The 12,535-nt window shown below is 47.1% G+C and overlaps 1 protein-coding gene across 8 annotated transcripts in view; it reads right to left on the minus strand.

Annotated features, from left to right (window-relative positions):
- Window positions 1-12,535, minus strand: part of PCSK6 (proprotein convertase subtilisin/kexin type 6) — a 169,813-nt gene that overhangs the window by 27,628 nt on the left and 129,650 nt on the right. For all 8 annotated transcript variants that reach the window (XM_086364084.1, XM_086364082.1, XM_086364083.1 and 5 more), the window contains one exon: window positions 11,540-11,676. In XM_086364084.1, the coding sequence (XP_086220210.1) occupies window positions 11,540-11,676 (137 nt within the window). The remainder of the gene's footprint in view (window positions 1-11,539; window positions 11,677-12,535) is intronic.

Here is a 12,535-nt window from a genome sequence, read left to right on the forward strand (position 1 = left end):
TATCTTAAGGCTATATATAAGTCTTAAGACTATTTAAGTAAAATAACAGATCACAAAAATATTTATAGGAGCTATGACCCAGAAAGGGTTATTACATCTGTATTTTACATGAAGCACCTACAATAATGGGATGCTTAAATAAATGACTTCCCTAGTGGCTCAGACAATAAAGCGTCTGCCTACAATGTGGGAGACCCAGGTTCGATCCCTGGGTCGGGAAGATCCTCTAGAGAAGGAAATGGCAACCCACTCCAGTACTCTTGCCTGGAAAATCCCATGGACGGAGGAGCCTGGTAGGCTACAGTCTGTGGGGTCGCAAAGGGTTGGACAAGACTGAGTGACTAAATTTTCTAAATAAGTGATGATACTTCTACTTGGCAAGGTACTAAAAATATATATAAAATGCTGCCTACACAGATGTGCAAGTAACAAAAGGAAATACAAAGTTAGACATGCAGCACGGTTAGAAAACGCTGTAAAATGTTAAGTCCAAAAAACACTAAGTGGAAATATGGACATATTGAACATGACGTGTTTCTGAAAAAGGATAAGGTTAAGGGTTTCAAACATTAAGTGCACTTGAGGGTGGGGGGCTGGGGGGAGGGGATCTGGCTGCCAGAATGCTGACCAGGGTGGCAGCACCTCTGTGGCTGATGCGATGGTGGGGAACCTGGGGATGGGGTTTCCAGGAGAGCTCTTCCTCTTCCCATATGTTTCATTGTTCATTTTCATCAATGTCTAGTGTATTATTTGTAAAAACGAAGTATTCAAGAAAAATCTCATCTCTTTGTTCCACCCGAGACCAGGAGACACAGAATGATGAATGAAGCCATGACTTGAGAACGTGCACAAGCTTGCACAACTTGGACAAGCAGAGTGTCGCCCTCCCTCTCCCTCCTGAACTAGGAGACTCAGGGGAACAATGTCTACAATGGGCCCCTGAAACAGCTGAAGGGAGGCAGAGACCCTCTGAGACCCACCAAGTACTCTCAAAGCTAATGGGGTTAAAGTGGGGCTTCTGGACATCGGTGTGTGTGGCCTCCCGACGTGCTGAGTTCTCTCCAGGCAGCAGGAGCAATCTCCCAGAAAAGGAGTGTTAGTGACAAACCTGGAAGCCAGCACAGAAGGCATTGCTGGAAACCTGACTTTCTTTCTAGCTGCCAGTACAAGATAAATCGGGCCATCAAACCCTGATTGCAAAAGCTCCATTCTTCTTCTCGAAGTGAAGATTAGCTCAAAGCAGATGTCAATTCAACAGTCAATAAAACCAACAAGAGAGTGAGAACAGCTATGCTCTCAGTAAGAAAGAAATGTATGAAAGTTACTGAACTGAAATCAAGAAACCATGGAACTTTTTATGATGAAAAAAGGGAAAGAACAGTCACATGGGAGAGACTAATTTCTTCCTCTTTTAACTGATTATTATATGGGTTATAAGTATAACCTCAGATATGCAGATGATACCACCCTTATGGCAGAAAGTGAAGAGGAGACTGAAAAAGCTGGCTTAAAACTCAACATTCAAAAACTGAAGATCATGGCATCCGGTCCTATCACTGCATTGCAAATAGATGGGGAAACAATGGAAACAGTGTCAGACTTTATTTTCTTGGGCTCCAAAATCACTGCAGATGGTGACTGCAGCCATGAAATTAAAAGACGCTTGCTCCTTGGAAGAAATACCAACCTAGACAGCATAGCAAAAAGCAGAAATACTACTTTGCTGACAAATGTCCATCTGGTCAAAGCTATGGTTTTTCCAGTAGTCATGTACAGATGTGAGAATTGGACCATAAAGATAGCTGAATGCTGAATCATTGGTGCTTTTGAACTGTGGTGCTAGAGAAGACTCTTGAGAGTCCTTTGGACTGCAAGGAGATCAAACCAGCCAATCCTAAAGGAAATTAGTCCTGAATCTTCATTGGAAGGACGGATGCTGAAGCTCAAGCTCTAATACTTTGGCCACCTGATGCAAAAAACTGACTCACTGGAGAAGACTCTGATGCTAGGAAAGATTGAAGGCAGGAGGAGAAGGGAACGACAGAGGATGAGATGGTTGGATGGCATCACTGACTCGATGGACATGAGTTTGAGCAAGCTCCAGGAGTTGGTGAAGGACAGGGAAGCCATGGGGTCACAAAGAGTCAGATACGACTGTGACTGAGCGACTGAAATGAACAGATGAGTATGCATGGCTTAAAACAGATGATTCAAATTATATGGGCTTTTGATTTAAACAAGGTTTATAGCCACAGGCACCTTCACTCACTCCCCCACCCAACAACTGCATGTTAGCCACATTGCAGGTGCTGGAGAGGAGAGAGAGCATTCCGCTCTTTCTCAGCGCACCGGCATCACACTAGACCAGTCCTGAGGATGCCCATGATGACCACCCTCCCAGCACTTCACAGGGACCACTGGAGCACACACCCAATCTGCCAATGACCTTGTGCTGAGGCCATGTTCTCTAGAAAGCCAGAGTCTGTGGCAAAGTCTATGGGCTGGGGCTTTACCGGGAGAGGCAATCACGGGGGGTAGGGGAGGCTGGGCAGGCAGGGGGCAACAGATACCGAGCTGGCTGTGTGTTCCCTGCAAAGTTGCAGGTTCTAGGCTGAGGAGCTCCTCCCCATGGGCCTTGTAGGGCTGGGAAGGGTGTGCACCCTCTCCCTGGGCAAACCTCTGGTGCACTCCAGGTATGTTACCTGCCCCTCCAGGTAGCTAGGTGCTGGCGTGAACTAAGACCTCACCTCCGTATCAGTAAACAAAGGATGCTGCCACCATGGAGTCAGCTGGACCAGAGCGCTGCAGGAGCTCAGGATGGAGAGAACAGTTGCCCATGGCGCCCTCAGCTGCTGCAGCGCCCCCACCCTCCCACACAAGCATGCACCCTGGAGGGCTGCAGGATGAAGAGGAGCAGGGCGCTGGCCTCGGCTGGTGGGCGCCTGTGTCAGAGGAGCACCTTCAGGGAGCCCAGGGCCTGTCTCTTCCCACACACAAAAACACGCCAAGTTCCTTAACTTGAAATGACTGGTTTTCTTTAATTAATACTAATTTTTTGATATTTGGACTACCTGGATTTTGTTGCAAAAGCTCTAAAATGCCCTGGCTCCCTGCTTGCCTCTTTGGAGGTGTCCCTCAGAGGTATCTGAGAGGCAGTTCCTCAGGCTTTAGCCCTCAGTGTGTCCACTGAATAAAACCTAACTCTCAACTCACCAGGTGTGCATTTTTTCAGTTGCCACTGGAAAGCTGGGATTTACACATGACCTGGAGGTGGAGAGAAAGCAGCAGCCTTCCCATGTCCTCTTGAGCCTGACTGGCCCCCTCTCCTCCTCTCCACGAGGACCAGCTCAACAACCTGTACGACAGGGCAGCTGTGCGCCAGACACACCTTCAGCTTCCAGGAGATCCAGGGAGCTGACATAGGGCAGGACCTCCCCACTGGGCCAGAAGCAAGGTCCCTAGGCAGCCGGGCTGAGCAAACCTGAGAGGACATAGAGGGTGTGGTGCGAGATGGACAGAGCAAAGCGTAAAGTCCAGAAAGAACGACTTCCCTGGGCTTTCTTTGGTCCCTTCCTTTCTATCCAAGGGAACGCCACAGGGATGTGCCTGGTGGCCCCATGGCTAAGACTCCATGCTCCCAGTGGAGGGTGTGCTGTTTAGATCCCTGGTCAGAGAACTGGATCCCACATGCCACAACTAAAGATTCCACATGCCACAACTAAGACCAGGGGCAGCCAAATAAAGATTCTTTTTAAATCTTAAGAAAAAAAAAAAAAGACTTGCAATTTCCTTAAAAATGAGAGAGCACCACAGCTTGGTAAGGCAGACAGAACAGCAGGCCAAAGAATCACTGAGCTTGACAAAGAAAAGAAACACACGACAGGTCCAGGGATGCCCACTGCGGACATCTCCGCTCACCATCTGCACCATCATGACCTGGAACCTCCCCGGCCTGCAACACAGGGGCCATGATCCCCCGACACCACAGGGCAGGGGACTGGGAGCTTCCAGGATCAGGTTACACCCGCAGACACTCTGCTCCACGCTCACCGCACACAGAGTCCTTGGGCCTGAAGGCAGCAGGGTTCTGGGGTCTGCAGGCCCGGGTTCCCTCTCACCCCTGCCTCCTCACAGACTCTGCCTCTTCTCCATTAGGTCAGCGTGAGCATGGAGCAGGTTCCAGCTGCATAACTTACCCAGCCCTGCAGCTTTATTCCGCATGACTTGGCAAACACACCAACCAAACACGGCTGGGTCTCTTTGATCGCGCCCTGGCTCCGACTTTCAGGTTTAGGGAAAGGAGAAACTCAAAGCTGGGATTCCATGGAAGTGAGCTGGTGGAGTTGGTGTGCTGGGTGGGCTCCAGAGAAAGCCAAGAAATGTAGGACCTTTGCTCAAGGCTCAGCCCCAGCACACCCCGAGCTCATACAGTCACTCAGAGCTGGGAAGGCAAGCTGTGGGTTATGTCTTCCCAGCAGTTTCAGAATCAAGCTGTGAGCAAATTTTTGCTTCTTTTGTATGAAAAAAATGTTGCTTAAGAAGAAGAACGGATATGGAATGGATCTGCTGAGCTGCAAGCTTGAAAGAATGGACTGGATGGTAACCTAGCGAGCAGGGCCTTGGCACTATCCCCACCCCACCCCACCCCAGATTCTGGTGTTCCCAAGCCCCCCAGCTCTCTACTCTCACAGGCAGGTTAACTCTCCCCACAGGCACCAGGCAGGTCTCCACCTGTGTCCTCTGGGTAGAAGCCTCCCCTGGGGCACGTGGGCCAGTTCCCAAAGGCTGCGGTCAGCATGTGCACTTGTGGGACAAGGTGAAAAGCGGCCGAGCGTCCAGGGGAACCCACGGTGTGCCACGTCATGCTGGAAACACTCACACCCATCAGGTGCCCAAACAGGCACAACGGAGTTCCTGTCACTCACAGGGTCCCCCAGGCTGTACTCTGTGGAACTAGAACTGGGACCCAGGCCTCTTGACATCTGTGTTCAGGCTCTTTGCACCAAATCACACCGTGGCCCCAAGTGTGGAACGCCAGGCACACTTGGTAACTTCCACTTGCTCGCTACTCTGATACAGTAAACCCTACGTGCGAACCTTCAAGTTGTAGGCTTTCAAATATGTGAACGTGTGTTCACAAGTCCACTCTTGAGAGTTAGTTCACGTGTCTGGTGTACACTATCACATGAGTGTGCCCTCTACACGTGGTTGTGCTCAGGTGTACTTTACTGTACAATCCTGCATAGACTGTGACTTTATTTCAAACTCAGGATGTCTAGAAGCAAGTGTAAAAGCAGCGGTGATGCAGCTGGTACTAATGTACTTTTCAGGGTACTGTGCTATAAGATTAAAACTGTTTTCTCTTTTTCGTGTTTGTTTTTTATGTGGTATTTGTGTAAAAAGTATTATACAGCTACCACAGTGTGGTACTATATAGCCGCATATGTTAGTTGGACACCTGGGCTGACTTTGTTGGACTCAGGAACAAATTGGACTTACAATGGGGCTCTCAGAGTGGCACTTGTTCATATGGAGGGGACTTACTGTATTTAACTGTCCATCTCTGTTTTAATTTATATTTTCTTTTATTACTGCAAAGATTAAGTAAGTGTTAGTTGCTCAGTTGTGTTCAACTCTTTGCAACCCCATGGACTACAGCCTGCCAGGCTCCTCTGTCCATGAGATTATCCAGGCAAGAAGACTGGAGTGGGTTGCCATGCCCTTCTCCAGGGGATCTTCCTGACTTAGGGATCAAACCCAGGTCTCCTACATTGCAGGTAGATTCTTTACCCCTGAGCCACCAGGGAAACAGCTTTTGTTGACTGGTTGTCACTTTTCTTATGAATTGCTTTTTTAAGCTCTCTGCCTATTTTTCTAGTGGGAAGCTTTGCATCTTTCTTAGCAATCTGTGAGATTGCTAGACTTCTTAGTGATTATTTATATATTAATATTAGGTTATATTAATATAAAAAACATTAATATTATATACTGTCTGTCTGCAGTCATCTAACCATGGGAGTTGAGATGTTAGACATGAAGAAGGTGTCTTCCTGCCTATGTATAGGAATTTTTTATACCAAATACTGTTTAATTATCTTCCTTGGAAAAATCAATTTTTAGCATATTGAGAACTCAAATGATGACTGTTTACTGATGAGCAAGATTTAGTAAAAAAAAAAATGTAGTTTGATTTATTAAATAAGCAATTAAACCAATGGTGATTAGACTTTTACCCCTCCAAGTGGAGAATTAAAGAAATGAACTACTGAAATAAGAGCTCCTGATTGTGAAGTCTGGTCCTTGGAGCAGAGTCAAGGCTCTGCTCAGAGGGGCTGGCTACTGGAATAACAAGGAGTTGGGGTGTGGGTGGGTAGGCAGAGCAGTTTGTAAGGTCTGAGTCCTGGTTGTAATTGAGTGCACCCCCCCTTAGAGTCTGCTCATTCTCACAGCAAGTCCTTGACATAATGAGGTAAATCTGCCATTACATGCAGATGACATGGAACTATGTATAGAAAACCCTGAAGGTTCAGTTTAGTAAATCCAAAAACTATCAAAACTGATAAACGGGTTCAGTGAGGTAGTAGAATTGCAGTGTTAGCATACAGAAATTGGTCGCATTTCTTTACACTAACAATAAAATATTGAGAGGAAATGTAAAAATAAAACAATTCCTTTCAAAATCACATCAAAAAATAAAATAAAATACTTGGGACTAAACCTGACCAAGAAGGTGAAGGAATTACATGCTAAGAACTATAAACATTAATAAAGGAAATGGAAGATGATTCAAAGAAATGGAAAGATATCCCATGCTCTTGGATTGGAAGAGTTAACAACATTAAAATGGCCATGCTACCCAAAGCAATCTACAAATTGAATGCGATCCCTATCAAATTACCCATGATATTTTTCACAGAACTAGAACAAATAATCCTAAAATGTATATGGAACTGGTGAAGACCCAGAACTACCAAAACATCCTGAGAAAAAAGAACAAGGCAGGAGGTATATCCCATCTGCTTTTGTAAAGTTCTGTTAGGACAAGTATGGTCTTCATTTGTGTTATTTCCTGTGGCTGTTTTTGCACTCAAACGGCAGAACTGAGTTGCTGGCACAGAGACCAGAAAGCCCCTCGCAGAAACAGTGTGCAGTCCTTGGGCTACAGAGAAGTGAAAAAGGCCATCTGTGAATTACTCGAGTTTATCCAGAATATTTTGTAAATATTTTTCTGATTTTAATATTATGGTATCTTTTGCCAAACAGACGTTTCTACTTGTATGTGTATAAATCCACCAAGATGATTTCCTTTCCAAATGGTTCACCAACTGTCAATAGCTTTTATCCAACACTCTGTTTTTGCCCCACCAGTTAGCAACACTGCACTCAGTGTGTCTACATGGCTCGGCTGTGGTCCCCTTGCCTCATCTGTCTATTTTGGCACCAATGCCACAGTTTTTAAAAATTTTATTTTTAATTGGAGGATAACTGCTTTACAATACTGTGTTGGCTTCTGCCATACAACAACATGAATCAGTCGTAAGTGTACCTATGTCCCCTCCCTCCTGAAGTGCCCTCCCACCTCCCACCCCATCCCACCCCTCTAGGTCATCACAGAGCACTGAGCTGAGCTCCCTGTGCTATATAGCAGCTTCCCACTGGCTATCTGTTTACATATGGCAGTGTATATGTTTCAATCATACTCTCTCAATTTGTCCCTCCCACTCCTTCCTCTGTTGTGTCCACAAGTCTGTTCTGTCTGCATCTCTATTGCTGGCCTGCAAACAGGTTCACCAGTACCTTTTAGATTCCATACATATGCGTTAATATACGATATTTGTTTTTCTTCACTCTTAACAGGCTCAAGGTTCATCTACCTCATTAGAACTGACTCAAAGGCATTCCTTTTTATGGCTGAGTAATATTTCACTGTATATATGTACCACAACTAATTTATCCATCCATCTGTCGATAGACATGTAGATTACTTCCATGTCCTAGCTACTGTAAATAGTGCTGCAATGAACACTGGAGTATATGTGTCTTTTTTGATTATGATTTTCTTAGTGTTGTATGCCCAGTGGTGGGATTGCTCCATCATATGGTAGTTTTATTCTTAGTTTTAAAAGAAATCTCCATGCTGTTCTTCATAGTGGTTGTATCAATTCTCATTCCCACCAACTGTGCAGGAGAGTTCCCTTCTTTCTATCTCCTCTCCAGCATTCATTGTCAATTTTTTGATGATGGCCATTCTGACTGGTGTGAGGGGATACCTCAGTGTAGTTTTGATTTGCGTTTATCTAATAACGAGTGCCACAGCTTTTTAATTATTATAATTTGAAAACATTTAAATATCTGCATTTAATCTTTCAGAATTTTTTTCCCTAGTCTATTCTTTCAGAAAACTTCATAATCATTCAGTTGAGCAACCCTCCATCCCTTAGTTTCAAGGTGATATTTGCTGTGAGTGTGTTAAAATGGTAGATTTGTTAAGAATGGATTTATCAATGATACTGAAGCCAGGCAGAGAGTATATAGAAAAACTCTTAAAGATTGATAACCATCTATTCTAAGTGCCTTTTGTGTTTCAAGAGCTCCGGTGAGTTAAAAAAATACAGGGCCAAGTCCACAACTGTGGGTCATAGTGAGGTCTCAGAAGTCAAGTATCCCCTGGAGCCTCAGGCCAGGGAGAAGGATGGAGCCCTGACCCTGGTGCACAGTGAAGCTCCAGGTTCCAGGCATCCGTTAGCCTTTGTTATTTCATTTGATTTTTATCTCCTAATTGCAACACTTAAAAGCAAAAAAACCCAACCACAAACATCCTAAAGCCAGATATGTGAAGACTGGCCACAGGGATAATGAAGGAAACCTCTGGGTCGGTACTGATAAGGGTGTGCTGAACAGGGATCAACTGAAGTGCCAAGGGCAGAGGCAACCCAGCTGTGAGTGGGGTTTGTACTCGATTGCACTCCTAACCTGGCCTGCAGAGGGAATGACCCTGGGAGAAGACGCACCGTTTCTTTGGCCTAGGAACTGAGGAGGAAAACAATCTCCTCCTCAGGTGAAAGAAAAAAAGTTTTAAAACACGACACATACCAGACTGAGAATGACAGGAGGTGAGCACTGTTTGAGGAAGGGAGTCATCTGAGGACTTGTTACTCAACCAGCCCCGGGTCTGGTCCCACTCGTGGAGTGTTGTCATCCAGCACAGCCCTGAAGTTAATTGGTTGTTTTCTTTCTTAAGCAATTAAGATGCAGAGGATGGAGGGGACTGAAATGCACAGTACTGCCCCACAGTCTTGTGCCCCACGCACTGGCTCTAGGGATTACGGGAGAGGGACTGGCCAAAAATTCTGACAGGATGACTTTGTGCTGCTGCTGCATTCCTGGCCCTGAGGCCAGTGGAGACCCGGTGCCCAGGGGCCACCCTGACCTGATGGCATGCCCAGCACCGACCACGAGGTGGCTCATAGGCCCGAGTTTCTCCTGGGCTTTGGGGTCAGCATCGGGGGAGCCCCTGGTTGTCCTAGGTCACTGTCTGGGGCCCCACGACGCTGACCTGCATGGTTTAGGACCTGGCCCTCACTCTTCCCCTCCTGGCCCCTCTATGTGCAGAGAGCCAATGGAACCAATGCTAGCTCTACCTGGAAGGCAGACTGGGGGGCCTGTTCCTGTCCTGCACGGGGAGCAGGGTGTGTGGCTTGTCAACACTCACTGGACACCCTGTTCCCACAAAGGCCACCTCAAGAGTGGTGTCTCTACAGGTGGAGCTCACACACATGAACCCGCCCCAGGGGCCACTGCAGGGTTGGGCAGACGCTCTGGACACTGAGGGGACTGTCCCCGTCCCCCACGTCCAGCAGGTCAGACAAGTCCAGAGCTAGAAGGCAGGTGTTTATTTACACTGCTCTGAGGAAGGACAGTCTTTCCAAAAAATGGTGCTGGGCTAACAGGACCTCCATACACAAAAAAACGGAACTTGGACTCTCACCTCACACTACACACAAAAAGTGACTAAAACCAGACCCAAGTCCTAAACCAAGGAGCTAAAACTATAAAACTCCTGGAAGAAAACAGTTTTCAAGCTTCGTTATCTCAGGTTAGGCAGTAGTTTCAACATGATATTAAAAGTGAAGGAAAACTAGAAAAAATAAATTGAATTTCCTCAAAATAAAAAATGGCTGCATTAAAGGGTACTATTAATAAAGTAAACCACCCACATACTGGGGAAAAAGGTTTGCAAATCTCATTGTTCGGTAAGGGGCTGCTGCTGCTGCTAAGTCGCTTCAGTCGTGTCTGACTCTGTGCGACCCCATAGACGGAAGCCCACCAGGCTCCTCCATCCCTGGGATTCTCCAGGCAAGAACACTGGAGTGGACTGCCATTTCCTTCCCCAATGCAGGAAAGTGAAAAGTGAAAGTGAAGTCGCTCAGTCGTGCCCGACTGGAAGTGACCCCATGGACTGCAGCCCACCAGGCTCCTCCGTCCGTGGGATTTTTCCAGGCAAGAGTACTGGAGTGGGTTGCCATTGCCTTCTCCTCGGTAAGGGTCTAGTGTCCAGAATATTTAGAGTTCCTCTAATTTGATGATAGAAGACAAACAAGCCAGTTTAAAGGTGGACAAATGACTTGAACAGACATTTCCCCCAAAGAAGGGATAAAGTGGCCAATAAGCACATGAAAACATGCTCTACATCACTAATCATTAGGGAAATGCAAATCAAAACCACAGTGAGACACTACTTTTCACTCACTAGGATGGTTATAACAAAAGAGGGTGCTGGTAGGGAACTTAAAATCCTCCTATCTTGATGACAGGCACTGTCTGGCCACTGTCTGGCCACTGTCAAATTTCCCAGCAATTCCTCAAAAAGTTAAATACAGATTTACCATATGGCCCAGGAATCCCACTCCTAGGTACATAGCCCAGAGAACTAAAAACACACGTCCACACAAAAACTTGTACATGGATATTCATAATATTATTAGTAGTTATGAACAGAGAAAAAACCCCCAGTTGTCCATCAAGTGATGAATGAATAAGCAAAATGCAGTTCATCAATACAACGGGAGAGTAGTTAGTTGTAATAAGGAATGAAGTGTTGACGCTGGCTATAATACTGATGAACCCTGAAACATGATGCTACACAGAAGAAGCCAGTGAGAAAAGGTCACCAACACTGTGATTCCCTTTATATGAAATGTCCCAAAGCGGCAAGTCCAGACATAGAACATAGGTTAGGCGCTGCTAGGGTTGCAAGGTGTGGGGAGTGGGGTGACTGTTGAACATGTAGGGACTCCTACATGGGATGATGACCAAGTTCTGGAATTAGATGTTGTGATAGCTGCACAATACCATGAATGTACTGAAATCCATTAAACTGTACACTTAAAAATGATTAAAGCTGTGAAATTTATATTATGTAAACTTTACCTCTAAGAAAAAGCAAAGAGTGGTTGAGGTACTGTGGCTGAGTCAAGTGTAGGGCTAACCACAGGGCTGAAACACAGGAAGTGCTGGGACCATCCCAGGAGCCACTGACCTTGCTTCTCCCGGTTGCGAACCTGGGATGGCATGTCTTGGATTTCCAGCGTCCATTCCCCCTCGGCCTTCTCTCCCCAGCAGTGCACAGTCATGAACTCCCAGTTTGTAAAGCCTTCGTTGGAATGATCCAGCAGTCTGCAATCGGAGTCACGGGGGTCAGTCCAGAGGGGCCCAGAAGGGATGGTGGGTAGACCCTGGCTGTGCAGCACCACCCAGCAAGGTGCCTGCACCCTCAACCTCGGCGGGTCCCCAAACGCTCACTGAGGAAGGCAGCCAAGTGGCACAGGTGGCGCCCAGCATGAGATGGGGCTCCATCAGTGGTGGGCTCCTCCCCCATCCTAGCTCTCACATGAAGACTCAGGCCCAGGGATCTGCTGCAAGCCCCCCTCCAGTGACTGGCAGAGCTGAAATATCCTCTCCTGTCCTGGGTTCTCTCCATCACCATCAAGCGCCCCTATGCTCCACCCCAGGAGGGTTCCACAGAGCTGTGACCCCAGTTCCTGGACACTGGAAAGTGATGGCAGCAGGGCCACATCATTCCTTCCTGCAAAGCCGCAAGGGTGTCACGGAGAAGGCCCTTCTGAAATGCCGACTTGTGGAGTGAAGGAAACGCTCAAGTTGTCTGAGAGCAGCATTGTTCTCCAGAAGATAGGAATGAGGAACGTGAACCACTGCTCAGCCCCAGGGAGAACATAACCTCGCTTGGGCCCCAGGGCTTAGCAGGTCCCCTCAGGTGCACGTGGAGAGAGGAGACACCATGAGCACTGGCCTTACCCCTCCAGGTCCCCACAGCTGCATGTGGGGAGATGAGACACCCTGAACACTGGCCTCACCCCTCCAGGTCCCCACAGCTGCACGTGGGGAGATGAGACACCCCTGAGCACTGGCCTCACTGCTCCAGGTCCCCACAGCTGCCCGATCCCCTTGGGCCTTCCTGCTGGACCTCCGGCCTGGGTCCACTTTCTCAAGCTTGCTTCAGGCAGAAACAGGGAGC

This window comes from Bos grunniens, chromosome 21 (assembly GCF_055505025.1).
Source record: "Bos grunniens cultivar Pamir isolate PY7600 chromosome 21, Bosgru_T2T1.0, whole genome shotgun sequence".
NCBI classification, from domain to species: domain Eukaryota; kingdom Metazoa; phylum Chordata; class Mammalia; order Artiodactyla; family Bovidae; genus Bos; species Bos grunniens.